Below are 18004 nucleotides of genomic sequence, written 5' to 3'. Positions count from 1 at the left end.
GGGAGGGGTAGAGTGATAGTATGTTGGGCATTGGGAGGATTCAATGAAAGATGGTTTCGAGCGTCTGGTGGTGCCTCAGTCTCCCCCATTTGCCCAGCGAGTCTTGGCAGTGCCCAGAGTCACCAGCAGGGGGCAGCCGCCCCCACTTGAGACAGCAGTCTCGGGGGCTGAAGGGCTAACGGCCACCCAGCCCCTCCTGGTCCACGCTCCCCCCTGCAGGCCTGATGCCAGGGGGCCCTAGGATCCCGGAGTCCCTGGGAATGGTGGGACACGCCCCACGGCAGCCCAGAAAAGAGAGATCCTCACCGGCCAGGCCCAGAGGATTCAGGACCTGCCCCAGCCTCCCGCGGCAAAGAGGATAGGGTGGGGTGGGGCTCCGCCGCCCCAGGAAGGCAGGAGGCTGGGCGCAGCAGCCAAAGGGACTGAGGACCTCCCAGGCCTTCAGGAACACAGGGGTGGGGGTGGGGGAGCTCCAGGAAACTGGCCCCGGGGTAGGAGTCCCCACCGGCAGCCAGCCGCACCCCGGCCTGGGGGAAGGGTTGGCATATGGCTGTCCAGCCTTTGTCTGGTCCTTGGGGGAGAGGCCGGATCCTCAGGCACCAGGGAAGTGAAATTTCGAGGCCAGAGGCGGCTGGCCTCAGACCTGACTCAGAAAGACCAGACACTCCCTCCGTCTCCTGAAAAGGCTGCTGGGGGTGCCGCCGGCCCCTGCCCTGTGCCCCCATAACGCTGGGTGTCTGGACGGGCGAAGCGGAGGGTCTGCCGGGGTGCCGGGCAGACTGCTGAGCACGGGAAGTCAAGACACTTGGCCCAGGAGCCAAAGTCCGGGCGGGCAGAATTTGGGGGTGTCGAGTCGCCCCGCCCCCATCAGCAGAGGTGAACTGAGGGGTGAGGACAGCGTGAAGGGGACGTACAACCCCCCCCCCCAACACGTGAGCAGGTCGGCCACGTGCGGGCAGGTGGGCGTCGGGGGGGTGGGGGGAGATGCAGGGTGGGGCTGGGCTCGGGGACCACGGGGGGGGGGGCGGGGGCGCGCAGGGATGGGTGGGGGCGGGGGGCCAGGGTGGGGAGCGCCCAGCTAGCGGTCCTCGCGGACCGGCCGGATCTTCATCTCGGAGAACTTGAGCGAGTACTGCCAGCCGGTCCAGGAGGACCACTCGATGCCGTCGGCGTAGGAGGCGTGCGCGCCCCGCAGGTACTGCCCGTTCAGGTTGGACGTGTGGCAGTTGCGGTACCACCAGGCGCCGCGGTAGAAGGCCGCGCAGTTGTTCTCCGAGTGGTCACCGTCGCGGTCCTTGGTGGTGAACCTCATGCCGCTGTGCTTCAGGAGGGAGTCCCCTGCGCAGGCGCAGACACAGACGCACGCCGCTGCGTCCTCAGGGCGCCTCCCCTGGACGTGCGCGGTGGCCCACGCGTGCCCCCGCTGTGCGGCTCGCGTGCGGCTCGCGTGCGCCCACGGTGCCGCCCTGGGGGTCCCCGGGCTGTCCCTGGCTCCTGGCCGTCTCTGTCCCTTCTCCCAGCTTCTTCATGCGCTCCCTCTCCTTGCCCTCCTGCCTCCGTCTCAGAAGAGAAACCCAGCCCAGAGAGGTGCAGCCACCACACTTTAGAGGCCCAGCGGAACACAAGCCCCGGGTGTCCTGCTGCCTGGCTCGAGGCTCCCTTTGCCCGTCTGCCAAATGGGTGAGCAGTTCGGGCCCCGGTGCTCTGCGTTGCCGGGATGGGGGCCAGGTGGGACTTGAAGGTGGAGGCCAGAAGCACTGGGCCTGGGGCTTCTTTGACCTCCTGAGTGGGGAGACTGGTGGGCGTCCCCCCACACCTGCCCTCCCTTTTCCCCGCTGCCGCCCCGGGGTCCCACCTGCAGTGCCCGAGTAGTCGGCCACGGTGAGCGGGTAGCCGTCTTCCTCCGGGTCCACGGAGAACAAGCCCACGCCAAAGCTCCCGTAGCGGGCGTAGGCCGTGCCGTTCTCGAAGTCCTCGAGGTCCACGTGGAGCTCGTAGGCGGCCTGCGTGGTCAGAGCGTGGATCCTCCTGAGCCCTGGAGTCGGGGAGGGAAGGGCAGACGTGGGGAGAGGGGCTCACAAGGTGACCCCCGCGGGAGGGAACTGGGGCGACTCGAGAGCCGAGGGCACGTGGCTCGGGCCAGCCTGTGTTTGGCAACAAACCGAGGACCGACCGTTTCTCGTGTTTGGTTTTCTCTGTCGGGCTTTAAGTCGGGCTCTGCTTTCCAAACGTTTGAGTGGAAGGTCAGTAGAAAGACTGTAGGTTTCAGAAGGAACCCGGAAAATCTGGGTTGGGGGTGGCGACCCCCCTCGTCCTCTCTCCCACTCAGGGCTCCGGCCGGAAAGGATCTGGGACTCGTATATATCTCCCTGAAACTGGCCTCTGAGACTTTGCACATGCTGTTCCCTCTGCCTGGGACACTTGTCCCTACTCCCCCACGTTATGCTCTGCTCGTTTCAGGCCGCACCTGGGGAAGGCTGCCTGGCCTCCTGTCTGGGCCGAGGACCTCTGCCAACCCAGCTGCTCCCCCCGTTGGTGTGTATCATTCTGTGCCCCCACAGCCTGCCCCCCACCGTGGAAGCTCCATGAGAGCAACGGACTGTCCCGTTGACGCTGAATCCCGGCATGTGAGCGGGGCTCCGTCCACCATAGGTGCTCAATAAATGCTGCCTTAGTGGCTGAGCAGGAGAAGTGGGAGGGCTGAGTCTCCTGCTGTCTCCAGGGCCTGGCCCTGTACCTGCCCCCACACCCCCATCGTCCCGCGCCCTCCCTCCCTCCCACACACTCACGTTCGAGGTGCTTCCCTGCCAGTTTGATTACCTCTTGATTACGAGGGCGTTTAATTAAAATTACAACTTATCAGCATCGAGTGACACTTCATCAGCCTTTCCCTCCTGAGCTCCAAACCCATCGGTGGGGCCGGGGTGTGCAAGCTAACGGGGCTAGAAGGCTGTGCGGACCCTCCCCCAGCGAGGCCGGAAGGAAGCCTGGGTCCCACGGTCTAGGTCGGGGGCACAGGAGAAGCTGCTGTGAAGTCGCAGGGGCCACGGCAGACCCCGCCCGCCCTACTCTCCCGGGACCTGGCCAGGACCGGGCTCTGAGAGCAGAAGGGTCTCGTCTCCCTGCCTCTCTGCTCTGCTCTGCTCCCCCGCCGGGCTGGAGTTTCAGAGCAAGCCGCTGTCCCTCTCTCGGGGCCCCGGCTGGCACACCTGCGGAGTGGGCCTCACGGGGCTGAGATGAAGGGCCAGGCGGGTTCCACAAGCTGTAAGGGCAGGGGCGACAACAGCCACCAGCTGGACGGCACTTACGAATGCCGGGCACCGTTCCGAGCACTTCTCGGGGGTTAATGAATCCAGCAGAATTAGAATGAGTCCAATTTAATTAAAGAATCCCTGTACAGCTCTTAGAACAGCGCCTGGCCCGCTGCACACGTTACCCGGGTGTCTGCTGCTCCTGCTGTCATGATCAACGAGGCAGGGGCTTCATTATCCCTATTTTACAGGTGAGAAAAATGAGGCACAGAGAGGTTAAGGTGCGGGCCCAGGTCACCCAGCTGGTAAGTGGCAGAGCTAGGAGTTGAACCCAGACAGACTGGCCCAGACGCCTTGCCCTTACTCAGTTCTTGTCCGAGACCGATCATCGGCTCCAGGGACAGGGCAAGAGGGAGACCAGCCTGGCAGGGACGCTGGGGAATCCCTTTTCCCCATCACTGAGTGGTGGCTGGTGCCCAGAGGCCCACATTTGGCACATCATTCCTCTGGGCTAAGCTGGACGGGCCATCCCAGTGCCCGCGAGGGGCCCCTGGGCAGGGTGCCCTGGAGGAGGGGCCGGGTGGGGGCTGTGGGGTTGCTCTCCCTCTCTCTTCACTTTCTGTGTTTCTGCAGCCCCTGCAGAAATTCCGACCCGCCAGGACACTCCCGCCCCCCCTGCCCCGCCCCCCGCCACCTCGCTGGGCCCCTGGATGGCGAGCTGAGATCGGGGCCCCCATCGCCATCAAAGCTGGAGGAAGAGGCGGCTGGGGGGTTAAAAGAGAGAGGAAGGGGCGCCTGGGGGGCCCAGCCGGTTGGGCGTCCGACTTCGGCTCAGGTCACGATCTCACGGTCTGTGAGTTCGAGCCCCGCGTCGGGCTCTGGGCGGACCGCTCGGAGCCCGGAGCCCGTTTCGGATTCTGTGTCTCCCTCTCTCTCCGACCCTCCCCTGTTCGTGCTCTGTCTCTCTCTGTCTCAAAAATAAACGTTAAAAAAAAAATTAAAGACAAAAAAAAGAGGAAAAATACTCAGACCTCCAACCCTCATATCGTCACCCCGAACAAACTCCCAGATGGGTTACGGATCCGCACCTAATACAAACACTAAAGAAAAAAAATTTTTTTTGTTAAGATAGGAGACATTTTTAGAAAACCGGGAGGGGAAAGCAGGGCCTCAAGCCCAGAGGATAGGAAGGAAAAAACTGGCAAGAATTGGCTACATAAAAATTTAAAACATCTAGGAAATCAGCAATAATTTAACAACAGCAACAGAAAAGCAGCCAAAAGACAAATGACTGGAAGTAAATATGTATCATGTATATCTGACAAAGAATCAATAACCTTAATATATAAAGAGCTCCCATAACTCAATAGAAGACAAAACCCTGGATGAAAGGGGACAGGGGAGTGTGGAAAAGCAGAGGGAGGGAACAGCCAGGGCAGGGTGGTAGAGGGCTACGTTGACATTCTCCTCAGGGCTCCCTGTCTGCCAGGAGCTAATCGAGGCCCTGCTTAAATGCTTCCTCCCGAAGCTTCGGTGGCTGCTGATAGATTTCAATTAAGATGCCGTGAGTGGCAGGGTCACCAACGCTGCTCTAAGGGGGTGGGTGGGTGATATGGAAACAGCCCCGCCCCCCCCAGCTTCTCCCTGTCTTTACGCAACCACCTGGGGGCGGGGTGGGGCTGAGGGACCAGGGAAGGGTCTCCCACCTAGAAGCTTCTCTCCCCCGGCCCCTATCCCGCCCCTGCTCTCATTCACTTAGTTCAGGGTACACTTTAAAGCTCGTGAATCCTGCCCAGGCGTCCTCCACCCCAACACACACACACACACACACACACACACACACACACCACTCTTTTCTGGACCTCGGTTTCCTCACCCATAAAAGGGGAGGACAGCAGTGCAGCTGTGAGGGTGGGTGTGAGGGGTCAAGGCTGAAGTGTATAGGGTGGGCTGGGCACTAAGCAGAGACCGTGGTGATGAAGTCCACACTGGCCTCTCCTGCAGCCGGCCCCTTCCTGGTAACAGGGACACAGGGCAGGGCAGGACAGAGAGGGTCCTGTCCTCATGCATCACAGGGTCATGGAGGCGGGAGACGGACATAAGGCAAATGACAGCGTAGATCACCAGCCGGGTGCCTCTGCGCACACAGCGAGCGGGCACGTGCCCGGTCCCACCTCTGGGACTGACCCTCTCCTTCCCCCAGAAGGTCCCCTGAAAGCAAGCCCTACAGGCCTGCGACCTTCCTGACGCCCACCTGGAGCCCAGCCACACGCCCCGTGCCTTTGTTCTCGCCTCCTCTCCCTCCTGCCCAGCTGCCCCAGCCCTACTGGAGGGACGTTCCCAGATGTCCATGCCTGGGGAGGCCAGAGTGGGGCCGGTGTGCCCTGGGGTGTGGGAGGCCATTCAAACATGGCGTGTCTTTCCCGTGCTGTGTGTTTATTTTGTTTTTTAAAGTTTATGTCTTTCAGCCGCCTCTACACCCAACGTGGGGCTCAAACTCATGACCCCGCGATCAAGAGTCACACGCTCCTCTGACTAAGCCAGCCAGGCACCTCGGTTTTAATATATATTGAAAATATAAATGGGGGTGACTGCTAACGGGGGCACAGGGCTCTGAGCTTTCTGGGGTGGAGAAGACGTTCTGGAATTAGCAGAGTTGCACAACTCTGAATATATTAACCCCCCCTGGGGGTGCCTGGGTGGCTCAGTCGGTTAAGCATCTGACTTTGTCTCAGGTCATGATCTCGCGGTTCGCGAGTTCGAGCCCCACGTCAGGATCTGTGCTGACAGCTCGGAGCCTGGAGCCCGCTTCCGATTCTGTGTCTCCCTCTCTCTCTGCCCTTATTTGCATTCTCTCTCTCTCTCTCTCTCAAAACAACAACAACAACAACAACAACAACAAACCCTGAACTGTGCACTTTAAAACAGTAAATTATATATACATAAAGCAGGGGCACCTGGGTGGCTCAGTCACTTGAGCGTCCAACTCGATTTCAGCTCAGGTCATGATCCCAGGGGCTGTGGGATCGAGCCCCGCATCAGGCTCCCCACTGAGCATGGAACCTGCTTGGGATTCTCTCTCTCCCCACTCAACTTCTCTCTCTCTCTCTCTTTCTCAAATAATAATAAAGAAAACCTCACCTCGAGTCCCAACTCCCTCCCAAATATATATAAGACCTCAGACCTGTGATTTTTTATGGATGTTATGCTTCCGAATGACATTATGTAAGATACCCCAATTTTTAAATGCTGCGTGAATTTAAAGATAAATAGTAAGTATCTAAACATAATATGGATACGAGCTTTTTGAGCCCTTACTCTGCTCCGCACAGACCGTGTGCCAAAGATGGGAAACGAGCGCCGTGCCCTGGGGCCTCAGGAACTGTGGCCTCTCTTTTGGGAGTCATGGCCTTGGTGCCCCAAGCACACCTCGGGCGTTTTGCAGACCCCCGAGGGCAGGGCAGTTTGGGGGTTGTTCTGGCCCTCCCCGTACCCGAAACCGAGCCCTGCCCCTGCTCCCAGCTCTCTGGATCCAGGATGGCCACCGGCCGTCCCGCCTGGAAACACACACACCCCTCCAAGGGACCCCCCCCCCCCCTCCGTCTCACTGCGCCCCTTCTTCCTTTGGCCTCCTGCTCACTGACCGCAGACAAGCTGAACGCACGGAACGCCTTTCCGGGCAACGCCTGGGAGCTGGCTCGGGTGTGTGGAGGCCTCTGGAGACCGTGACCTCCCGCCACCCGGGGAGGGCGCGTCCCCTCGGCAGGGAGGTGTCCTGGCCCTCACCTAGCCAGTGCTCCCCCGTGAGCTTGCCGAAGCCGTCCCGGTACGCTTCCCAGCCTCGGAAGAAGTTCACGGAGCCGTCCTCCCGGCGCTGAAACACCTGCAAAGTATGGAGAGCTGGGGCCAACAGCCCCCGGGCCCCCCCACGCCCACCCCAACGTGTCCCCAGCCCCAGGCACTCCCTCCACCTGCCTGCTTGTGGAGGGCAGGGGCCCGGCTCCCTGGTCCCTCCCCGCCCCCGGCACGGGACCCAGAGCAGAGCAGGGACTCAGGGGCCTTCATGGTGGCACAAGGTGGGACAGACTAAATGCCCCCAGACCCCCAAAACGGCCCCTCAGGAAGGAATCCTGCTAGACCCGGGTGCCGAAACCCTGGCTTCCGGGCCCACCTCTGCTGCCTTGCTGGACGACCCCGGACTGGCCCCACCCCGGCCTGGGCCTCAGTTTCCCCACTGGTCAAATAAGAGGCGTGGGCAAGGGCCCTAGTATCTTTCCCCGGGGTCAAAAGGAAACTGAGCAAAAAATCCATTCTCGAGTTGGTAAAAAGCGAGAACACCCACACACATGCCCCGAAGTCTCCAGAGCTCCATGTCGCAGAATGATTCTGCCAGAGCCACGCATGCCCTCCCCCCGGGATAAGAAGCCCGGGGCCCGGGGATCAGTGGGGGCTTGGGGAACCAGAGCCCCAGCCGCTCCTGGGGGGTGGGGGGTGGGGCCAGCAGTCCGCAGCCCACGGGGGTGTGACTAGGGACGGGGGGACAGCAGTCCACAGCCCACGGGGGTGTGACTAGGGTACCGATGAGCAGCCGAGCTGCCTCTGTTCTCCATTTTAATAACCTTCTTGATTTGGGAGTCAGGAATCCCATCGGTTAAATTGCTTTCAAATAAGTACCACGCTGGTCCAGGCCAGAGAGCTGCCTTGAGTATTTCCAGGATCCGCTGACGATCCCGTTCCTGGCTGCCCCCTCCCGCCCCCCTCCCCTTCCAACTCGTTCTGTGTAACAAGCCTTTTTCTTGCTTGTTTGCCGAGGCAGCACCCGCTCCCCCTCTGCCCCCCCCCCCCCCCCCGCCTCCATCTGTACCGCGTGCGAGGTGTTAGAGATTTGGCTGTGGCACCAGCAGCCTGCCGGCCGGATTCATTACTAAGCAGCCTGATTTCGGTCGCCCGGAACCGCCCGGGCGCATCATCTGCCGTGAGCTTGGCCTCCTGCTCTGCCCCTGCCCGTGGGGACCCGTCAGTCACGGCGTTTGGGCAGCTGTGACGTCAGGGAGTGGCTTCGCTACCTCAAACCTGGCCCCCGACAGGTGGAAATGCTCAGAAGGGACTGGCTGGGGAAGGAAATTCGATCAGGCTCGGAGAGATCTGAGAGGTGGTGGGCAGCGGGTATTGACGGGCCGGATTGGGACCCTGAGCACGCGCCTTTTGAAAGGCTTAATCCTGGCAGAAGCTCAGACACTCCCCTGAGAAGCCTCCAGAAGGCAGAAGGCAGGGGGGGAGCCCGTTTCTGCGGGAGGAGGGAGGAGGGGGCTGGGGAGACAGGGGGCCGGGGGCGGGGTGTGGGATGGTGGGGACCTGGGCCCCGCCACCTAGAGCGCTGGCCATTACTGCACCTGAGCCTCAGTTTCCTTCTGTATAAGTGGAGGTCACAGCAGCACCTCCCCCATGGACCGTGGCGGTCCACGGAGAAGACGCTCGGGGCCTGGCACACGGTCGGGGCTCGGTGCATGCCCGCTGCAGGAGAATGGCCGCATGGAGACCCAGGCCTGGCCGACGGGCCTCCCTCTGCCCCTCTTCCGCAGCCCCTGCCCCAGGAATGCCCTGCTCTTCCTTCCAGACTTGCCCCCTACGCATGTCCTTCCTGGGCTGTCCAGCAGCCCACCCCCACACCTCCCTCATCCATTCAGATGTTCCACTGAGCATCTCCCTGAGGGCCGCGGGACACAGGGGACCCCCTCCCACGCGGGAAGCAGGACTGATCTTTTAAATATGAAATATATCGTCAAATTGGTTTCCATACAACACCCGGTGCTCATCCCAACAGGTGCCCTCCTCCATGCCCCTCACCCACCCTCCCCTGAAGGTGGGTGATCGAAGAGCAGGGGGCAGGGCACCCACGATGAGCTGGTGTCGAGCGCCCACCACAGCAGGTGCCGGGGTCGAGTCCTCACTGAGCACACGCTTATTTACCGAATCCTGTCCCCCGACCCCCTCGTCCCTACAGCAGACAGAAGCCAGGCGGCCGTGAGCATGGAGTGGGCAGTCTGACCCACACCTCACACCCCAGCCCAAGGCCAGGCTGGACACCCAGGGGCCAGTGTCCTACCACCCACGTCACTCTTATTTGCCACTGGCCAGAACTGTCTCCCTCCAGAGAGCCGACCTCCAAACCCTGTTCTCAGCCCCTCTTTCCCGATGCCAGTAACAGGCCGGAGCGCTGCTGGGCTCGGCCTGGCTGCACCATCGGTGGGTGAGCACGGGCTGCCCTGCCCCCGGGGAAACCACACTGCCGTCAAACAAGGGTGGCAGACGTCCCCGACGGACGGTTTGGGTCTGCACCAGCTTAGAAGCCACAGCAATTGTGTGCCAGCGAGAACGCTTTAACCGCAGGCGTAATGAATCATGATCCTCGAAGGGCCCAGACACATCCGCGAGGAGGGTCTGCGGTTAAGACTTCATGACCACGACTGGGGCGCCTGGGTGGCTCGGTCGGTTAAGCGGCCGACTTCGGCTCAGGTCATGATCTCACGGTCCGTGAGTTCGAGCCCCGCGTCGGGCTCTGTGCTGACGGCTCGGAGCCCGGAGCCTGTTTCGGATTCTGTGTCTCCCTCTCTCTCTCACTCTCCCCCGTTCATGCTCTGTCTCTCCCTGTCTCAAAAATAAATAAACGTTAAAAAAAAATTACAAAAAAAAAAAGACTTCACGGCCACGACCCCGGGAAGCGCGGTTTACGTGACGACGCGCACACCCACAGGCGTTTGTATCAGCAACCAAACCTTCCTGGAATGATACTTGCCCTTAGTAAGACGGCTGGGCGCTAATATTTTCTATCCTGTCCTAATCTATTACACTCTGTTTGATTTAAAACGTAGTATCGATCACAAACCGTTCCATTGATCTCGCCACCGACCGAGAGATCACGGCCCGCAGTCTGAGAAGCACGGCTCTGGACGTTGCCGGCCTCTGCCACGGGCTGTCCTTACTCCTTGGCTCAAAACACTGAGCGACGGCACCGGCCAGGATCTCAGACTCGGCCCCCCGGCCTCGCCCTCAAGCCAATTACAGCGCCACGGGGCCGGCGAGTTCCAGGCGTTCGCCAGGCCAGACCGCTGGCTCTCCAGACTTCCCAGGAGTACGCTTTCTCGGACTCGGGGTCCCAGGCTGAGCCGCAAGCTGGACTTCAGGGACGCTGGGTGGACGGCTGTCACCGGGCAGGAGGCCTTCGAGTACAGAGCAAGGATCAGCCAGACGGGAAGACGCGAAGAGGGAGCGTGTAAAAGATGGACGTATCCGCTTCCGTCCCGTCTGTCCCGCCAGTAGGATGTGAATTGCCACCCGCTCCCCCGCAAAAGGGGAAAAAGGTAGGGAAACAGAGTAACCTCAAGGCTACAATCTTCGGTGGCCCGGCTCCCGGGGGCGTCTCCCTTGAGTTGCGGCCGCAAAGTGACCGATGCTGGACGCTCGCCGTCGCTGGGCCCCTCCAGCAGGTGACACGGAGGCAGACAGACAGAGCGTGTTTTCTCAATGCGGATTCTCAGAAGCCAGTGCCTGCCGCCCGGCGTGTCTTCCAAGTGCCGCTTGGGGGGCTTTGCCAAGGGAGGGCTGGGCCCACACGGTCCCACAGATGGTACCGGGCGGTTCCAAAGGAAGGAGCCGCTGCACTTGGGGCGGGGGAGGCCGAGCGGAGTGGCCGACTGTCCCGCGTTTGTCTCCGCCGGGAGACAGATGGGCTCCTTTGTCCTGGGCGCCCGAGCCTGGCTCCGTGGTCCCCCCAGCACCGGCCCTGCCCTCGCGGACGGCCACAGCCGCCCCACCTCAGCCGGGGACGGGGGGCTTTGCGCTCCCATATGGCAGGGGAGAAGAGGGTGGTGAGCTGTGCAGAGTGGGGGCTCCTCAAAGCGGAGGGGGTGCCCCAGGCCCGGGAGCCCACCCGGCGTGGCTAAGCTGGGCCAGGCCCAGGAAGCGCCCTGGGCTGGCATCCAGGAGACCAAGTTCCGCCGGGGCTCCAGCCGTGTGCCCACCTAAGTCTTGGCGTCTCTGTGCTGCGGAACGAAAGCCTCGCCGCCCCGGGCCCCGCCTGCTGTGGCTGGGCTCACGGGTGGGCTCGGGCCCTCAGAGAGCTCACGGCCCCGGGAAAGGTGGACGCGTAAGTCAGCAGTCCCGGGGCACGGCAGCCCCTCACCTGGCACGCTCCTTCCATCCCTGTGCCTCAGTTTCCTCATCTGTAAAACGGGGGGCCACTGCAGCCCCTACGCACAAAGATTCGGTGATGGTTGCATGTGCTGGTTGAGACACATCGGTCCATAATGGTAACAGTCGTTACACTTGGAGCTCAGAGGAGGCTGAGCCGTGGGCTGGGGTGGGTTCCAGGAGGGCTTCCCGGAGTAGGAGATGCTCAGCCGAACCCCACACTGAGCAGGGTCTTGGCAGGTGGTCAGAGAGACCCAGGGACGGGAGCTGGGTGGGTCCAAACCCTATGAGATGGGGCGGGGCTGTCTCTGCCACTTTAGAAGGGTCCCCAGGAGGCAGCACCTGGGATTTTCCCTAGACTCTGACGAAGCTGCCGCAGAAACCATTTTATAGGGGCGCCCGGGTGGCTCAGTCGGGTTAAGCATCGACTTCAGCTCGGGTCATGATCCCACGGTTCGCGAGTTCGAGCCCCGCATCAGGCTCGCTGCTGTCAGCACAGAGCCCGCTTCAGAGCCCCTGTCCCCCTCTCTCTCTGCCCCTCCCTCTCTCTCAAAAGGAAAATAAACGTTAAAAATTTTTTTAAAAAGAAAAAAACAAATCAGTCACAGGCAGGATCTTGTGGGTTGGGCGGCTTCGGGGTCCTCCAGCCTCCCTGACCTGCTGAGCAGGTGATTCGGGGAGGGGCTGTGGCAGAGGTGGGTTCTTGTTTCTAAGAACAAAGACCTCGGACGCGCAACGCAGCCCTTCAGAGGCGGCCCCGGCGGGGGGGGGGGGGGGGGTGCTCTGCCGGCCTTCCGGGGAGGCAGTGGCTCCTTAAATCCTTTGCAGGCACCTCTGGGCAGTGCCCCCAGCGTGCTCCCTCGGCTTGCTGGCAAGGACACAGGTACAGGAGGCCGGGCGGAGTTCGAATCTCGGCCGTGTGACCTCGGACAAGTCACGGACCTTTTCCGCGCCTCGGTTTCCCCCTCTGCAACCAGGCCCCACCAGCGGCCCCTGCAGGGTTGCGGCGAAGACGCAGTGGAGTGACCGCGTAAACTGGGCGCCCGTGCTGGGTCTGCCCGACGTCGCCTCCCTCTCCTTCCGAACCGGCTGCCGAGCCCAGAAGGAAGCGGGCCCACTCCTTGTTTTCGACTGGAAGTGGTATCCCCGGGCTCGGCGCCCTGCCATGCTTCCCGGGCTTGGCAGTCGGTGCCTGCCGGCTTCTGGCAAACGCTGCCGGGAGCTGCTGTTTATCAAACGCAAAGAAAGGTACCAAGACTGAGCCTTCACGTGTAGCACCCCGTTTTACGTCAAAAGTTTCAAAAACCCAAACTGCTCTGGAGGGACGCAGGCTTTCTCCCGGCAGATGGCTCGAGGGGACGCGGGGGCCAGCCACCACGCTCGGTTACTAGCGTGCGCGGCCCTAAGGACCCCGCAGGGCGGCGGGGAGCCGCGGCCGAGCCTGGCTGCGGCTTGGGGACGCGGTGGCCCGCGGATGTCTCAGCAGGTCCCCCAGCCACCGCGGCCTGTCACGAGGACTAGTGAAGCCTCAGCCCAAGTGGGGAGGAGCCAGTGCCCCCCCGGAGGGTCCCACACACCTGCTGTCCAGCCCCCTCCCCGCCCCGGCCGGGGGTCCCGGGCTGGGCCCCGCGCCTCGCATCCTGGCTCGAGCGACGCTGGAAGCTTTTCATCTCTCCCTGAGCCTGATCCCACTGCCGGGCTGGGCTCTGCGTCCGTGGTGGCTCCTTTGATGTCTTCCGAGTGAGGGAAGGATTTTCCTCCCTGCCTGGGGAGCTCAGGTGGGGAGGGGAGAGTTTTCTCGCACAGCAAAGCCAATTAGCAGCATATGTGAGCCGCTGACCTCGCACGACGGGAAAGCGCCTGGCAGAGAGCGTGGTCACCGTGCAGAACGGGGTTTGGGCCGCTCAGCTGGCGGCGGTGGGAGCAGCCGGCCGCGCGGTGAATCCCAGTGGGAACGCAGAGCAGGATCGATCCCACTGCGGGTTCCTGCGGTAGGAGAGGCTGAACTGGCCCCGATGTCGGTGACCCCCGGTTGGTAATTATGCAAAGGTGAGGGAGGGTTTGGCGATCGGGCCCAGGGACAGCACGGCCACGGGCAGATCCCGGTGGAGCAAGGCTGTGCCTCAGGGCAGAGAGGCAGGGACACCCCAAGCCCACCCCGCGTCCTGGGCATGGCCACCCCACTCCCCAGGCCCTGCAAAGCAGCCACACAAGACACAAGGGCTACGCTGGTGGCCGGACCAGAAAGGGGGCGCCCCCCAAGAGGGGATGTGACCCTCCCAGTCTCGCACGGCCAGGGGGGAGGTGAGCTGGAAACAGCCAGCCCGGTCCCACGCATCAGCTTCCAAATGGGGACATCCGGCCCTGGTTTTGGTGACTCTTCTTCCCCTGTAAACACCGCGGACCGTAAGATCCTACAGGAGGGAGCACGGCTGCTCTGTTCACAGGGAACGAATCCTCGAGGCTCGGCACGGACCCCTGCTCGCCCCGCTCCTCCCTCGCGGGGACACGGCCTGTGAAGGACTCCGCCTCTCCCCCCCCCCCCCCCCCCCCCCGTGAACGGCGCTCTATTAGCCTCGTCTAGCAGACGAGAAAGTAAGGCTCAGTGAGGTGACGCGTCACCGCCACAGGTGCGAGCGGTCACTCGTGTGACCGGTGCGGAGGGAACACGGATGGTGGGCAGCCAGGCTGGGCCCCCTGCCCAGAGTCACGGGTCAGCAGGAAGCGGCCCCTCCCTCCCGCCTTCCCTCCTGCTTCTCAGGAGCAGGGCTGGGTGCACGCGTCAAGTTCAAGAGCAGCCTGACAATCAGCATGACCTCATTTGCCCCCAGCCACTATGGGCTTTGATGAGCGTGGGGGGAAGGCTTGGGCTCATCAGTCAGGGCCAGCGGCCGCATCAGCCCAAAGGTGGCCTTGTGGCATGTGTCCACCTGCCTCTGTGGCCTCCTCGCCCCCAGGAGCCACACGTGGCCTCTTTCCCACCTGGCAGTTCCTGCTTTCTGCAGTAACGATTCAGGGCGCACAGAACTCGCGTCCCCCCTTGCCGTGCCCGGGGCCCCAGGTCTCTGGGCCACTCCCCACCCGGGGAAATCCTGAGGGCGGCAGGAGCCCAATCTACCCTTGGGACAAAACCTCCCTCCTCTATCCCTGGCCACTCCGGCCCCAGAGGCCAGCAGAGCAGAGCGCCCGCGGACCCAGACCGAGCCCTGCCACCTCCGTGCCCAACACCGGGCACACCTTCGCTCTGCCTGGAACGCCGTTCTCACCTCATCCCCCAGCGCGTGGACCTCCCCGTCCAGAAGCCTCTCTTGGCCGCCCCCGGCTGGGTCAGGGGCCCTCCCCAACGCCCCCGGCCCCCACCCCTACGGCCCTCACACAAGTCAGCTGCTGTGCCCAGCCCCCCACCGGGCCAGGAGCTCGCCGTTGAATCCTCTGGCCTGTGGTTGGTGCTCAGTGGTTGAATAAATGACAGTCACCGTGTGACAGTGAGCTCCACGGACCCGCATGAGGCTGGGCGGGCGGGGTACCAGGCAGGGCAGCGGTGTATAATCCGTGAAGCGGCCCCTAGGCGGACGGGGCTGCCGAGCCCCACGCTTGCCGGGTCTGGTCTCTCCAGGAAGCAGGCTGTGGCTGCAGCCCCGGGTGCCCCGTCCGCCAAGGGAGAGCTCTCCGGTGTCCGCACGTGAGGCCTGGCAGCTTAGACACGGAGCCTAATGACGATGGATTGTACCAGGTTCAGAGAGACGGCCGCCGGCTCCTTCCCAAACAACAATTGAGTTTCCGAGAGATTCCGTGTGGCAGGGAGGTGATCCTGACAGATGCCCAGAGGTATCTGGGCAAAGATTGCTTTTGACGGAAGTCCAAATGGATATTAACGTTTATCGGGCTCACGAGCACTTCTCAGCCGAGAGCGGCCTTTCTTGTGGGGCCCCTGATCCAGGTGTCTGAGCAGGAGGGCTGGGGCGGGTGGCTGGCGTTGCTCATCGCCTCCCCTGTAACGGCCCCTGCAGCCCGGGCCCTGGATGTCGCCCTCCTCCCGGCCCAAATCCTGATGGACTTTCCGGGACACTGGCGTCACGTCCACCGGAGAGGAAGCGCCTGTGCTGCCTCCTTGGTCTTTCATTAGGCCCGTCCTAACCCTTAACTCCGATTTCTGGGCACTGGCTGTCGCATTGAGGCTGCTCTGCCTGCCGAGGGGGTTCCCAGAGGCCCGCGCCGTAACTCAGATGTTCTGAGTTAGGAAAACAAGAGAGCTTTTAGCCCCCAGACGCGGATCCGGGAGGCGTAAGGGCTCTCCTCTGGAGCTTGAAGAGAAGTTTGTGGGTCTGTCTGTCCCCGGGTCTTTGGGGGACCCTCAGCTGCTCTCACACCGGCTCTGCCCTCTTGAACGCACTCGCCAGGCCCCCAGGCCCTCACTCGGGCCTCCCCTGTCGCCACCAGCTCAGGACAGCCGACCCCTTTCAAAACTGACCCCGTCCGGCCTGCCGCGCCTTCAGGTCCCTCCACGCATTTCCTGGAGAAGCTTCCCGCTCCCCTCTGCCTGGACATCAGCACAGCAGAGATGGCACCAAGCCTCTTGGTGAGAAACGGAGGCGTCCTGCCAGCCTCTCCCTGAGGCCCCAGGTGCCAAAGGCAGAGACCTGGGAGCCCATCTGGGGACCCCTGGAAAACGGCTGACCCCGTGCCCTGCTTCGGGTCCCCACGACTGTCCCCTGGACTGTGGTGGACGCCCTCTTGGCAAAGAGCTCGGTAAGAGGCGGGGTCATACATATCTCGGTCATCATTGGGTCGCCAGTGCCTTGCACACGGTCAACCTGCGTCCTTCCCCATCTTCTGAGATTCGGGGGGAGGCAGGGATGACTCCCACCATGGCAGCTAAAGGCTCCAGCCGCTGGCTTTCTCAGCCTCCCTCGCGGTGAGGGTCGTAGGCACACGGCCCCGGCCCCACCAGTCAGAACAGCTGCTGGCTCCACGGCTGGGGAAGCAAAGAGGCAGGGACTCAGGGGATCTCCTTGAAAGTAACCGCAGGCTGCACCCCAGGCCCGGACCCGTCCTGGTGGGGGTGTCCGTGCCCAGGTGTGGCTGTGCCCAGGGCTCCGTGCCAGCAGCACTGGGGTAGGGCGGTTTCGACCAGGTCATGCCTGGCTAGCTCTGGGGGACTCCGTTCCTGGCTGCCTGGCCCTGAGCTGGTTTCTCTGGCCTCCCAGCCTCCCTCCGGTACATTCCTTTCCTGCTTAAATCAGCCATTTCCTGTTGCTTGCCGTTAAGACCTCTAAGTAAGGCTCGTGGGCATCCCCATTTTCCAGCTAAGGATGCCGAGGCTCAGAGAACTTAAGTACCTTCCTCAAGATCACACAGCAGGACCGAGAGCCACACCCGAGTCCGTCTGTGGATGCCGGAGTCCAAGTGCGTAACCGCCAAGCTCCCGACCTCTCCAGGCTTGTCGGCGGCATGAGGGAACCGCCTCCTGCTCTACACTCTCCCTGCCCCGCTCAAGGATGCACAGTCGGGTTATTGCTCCGGAGGCACCGTTCTTATGCCGTCTTTCCTCTCTCCAGCACCCTCAATGGCTCCCCAGCGCCCGGCCCAAACCCCACAGTCTGGGTTATTGGCCCCAGTCTCACCTCATCACATGCCCCGGCCCCCAGTTGACTCTGTTTCCTGGAGAGGCTGCGTGCCTCCTGAATCCCAGACCCTTGTCAGGTTGCTTCCTTTGCCTGGAAAGCCTTCTCTTTCCTTCCCACTTCCTGTTCTCGCCGGCCTCTTAAGGCTTATCAGCAAAGCCCCCTTCGCCAGGAAGCTCGCACAGAGCCTCCCCTACCTCTGCTTACCGTCACTTCTTGCCCCCAAATCCTCGCAGTTGCCAAGTTGTCTGGGACGACTGTGGCAGGGCCTTCCCCATCTCTGTGCTTCCCCAGCCCCCAGCACGCAGTTGGTGCTCAAAACCTGCCCACTTTTGAAATTAAATGTGAAGCCGAGAATCCTTAAAAAGTCGGCTTTACTGGCCCTGCTTTCATTGTCACTGGGCATCCCAACCACGGCCGACTTCGGGGGGGCTGAGCAGCTTTCAGGGTGGATGCAGATGTCCAGGGACAGTGGTATAGGTTGTTCACTGCTCTAGGGCATCTGGCCAAGAAGCAAGGCTCACATCTACTCATCTTGCCAAGCCCAGGGTGCCAGTGTGCCAAAAGGAAAGGACATGCATTTTTAATTTATACAAAGTCACCCAATGGCCAGTGGCAGCCCTGTTGAAGCCCAGCCCCCAAGACGGAGCTGCAGGAGAGGGTTGGAAGGCCACTGATTTGAGTGGGAGAGAGACAGCAAGCTCACTTCCTATCCCAGCTCTAGAATGGGGGGGGGGGGGGTCAGCAAACCACAGCCCCCCAGGACAACTCCTGCCTGCTGCCTGTTTTTACCTGACTTGTGAGCCAAGAATGGTTGGAACATGTTTAAATGGCTTTTAAAAAGCATAAGAAGAATATCTTAAAATATCTTGTGAATAATAGTTGGAGAGTACGCGAAAAATGTATGAAGTTCACATTTCTGTGTCCACAAGTGTCACT

The 18004-nt window shown here is 62.0% G+C and overlaps 1 protein-coding gene across 3 annotated transcripts in view; it reads right to left on the bottom strand.

Moving 5' to 3' along the window:
- Positions 1-1020: 1020 nt before the first annotated feature.
- The window catches only part of FIBCD1 (fibrinogen C domain containing 1), a 31233-nt gene continuing 14249 nt past the window's right edge, over positions 1021-18004 (bottom strand). For all 3 annotated transcript variants that reach the window (XM_058693798.1, XM_058693797.1, XM_058693799.1), the window contains 3 exons: positions 7038-7134; positions 1856-2035; positions 1021-1338 (listed from right to left, as the gene is read on the bottom strand). In XM_058693798.1, coding sequence (XP_058549781.1) covers positions 1079-1338; positions 1856-2035; positions 7038-7134 — 537 coding nt within the window. In that variant the 3' untranslated portion in view covers positions 1021-1078. The remainder of the gene's footprint in view (positions 1339-1855; positions 2036-7037; positions 7135-18004) is intronic.

This window comes from Neofelis nebulosa, chromosome 12 (genome assembly GCF_028018385.1).
Source record: "Neofelis nebulosa isolate mNeoNeb1 chromosome 12, mNeoNeb1.pri, whole genome shotgun sequence".
Lineage (NCBI taxonomy): Eukaryota > Metazoa > Chordata > Mammalia > Carnivora > Felidae > Neofelis > Neofelis nebulosa.
Note: the sequence above shows the minus strand (reverse complement) of the source record. Positions and strands in the feature narration are given on the sequence as shown.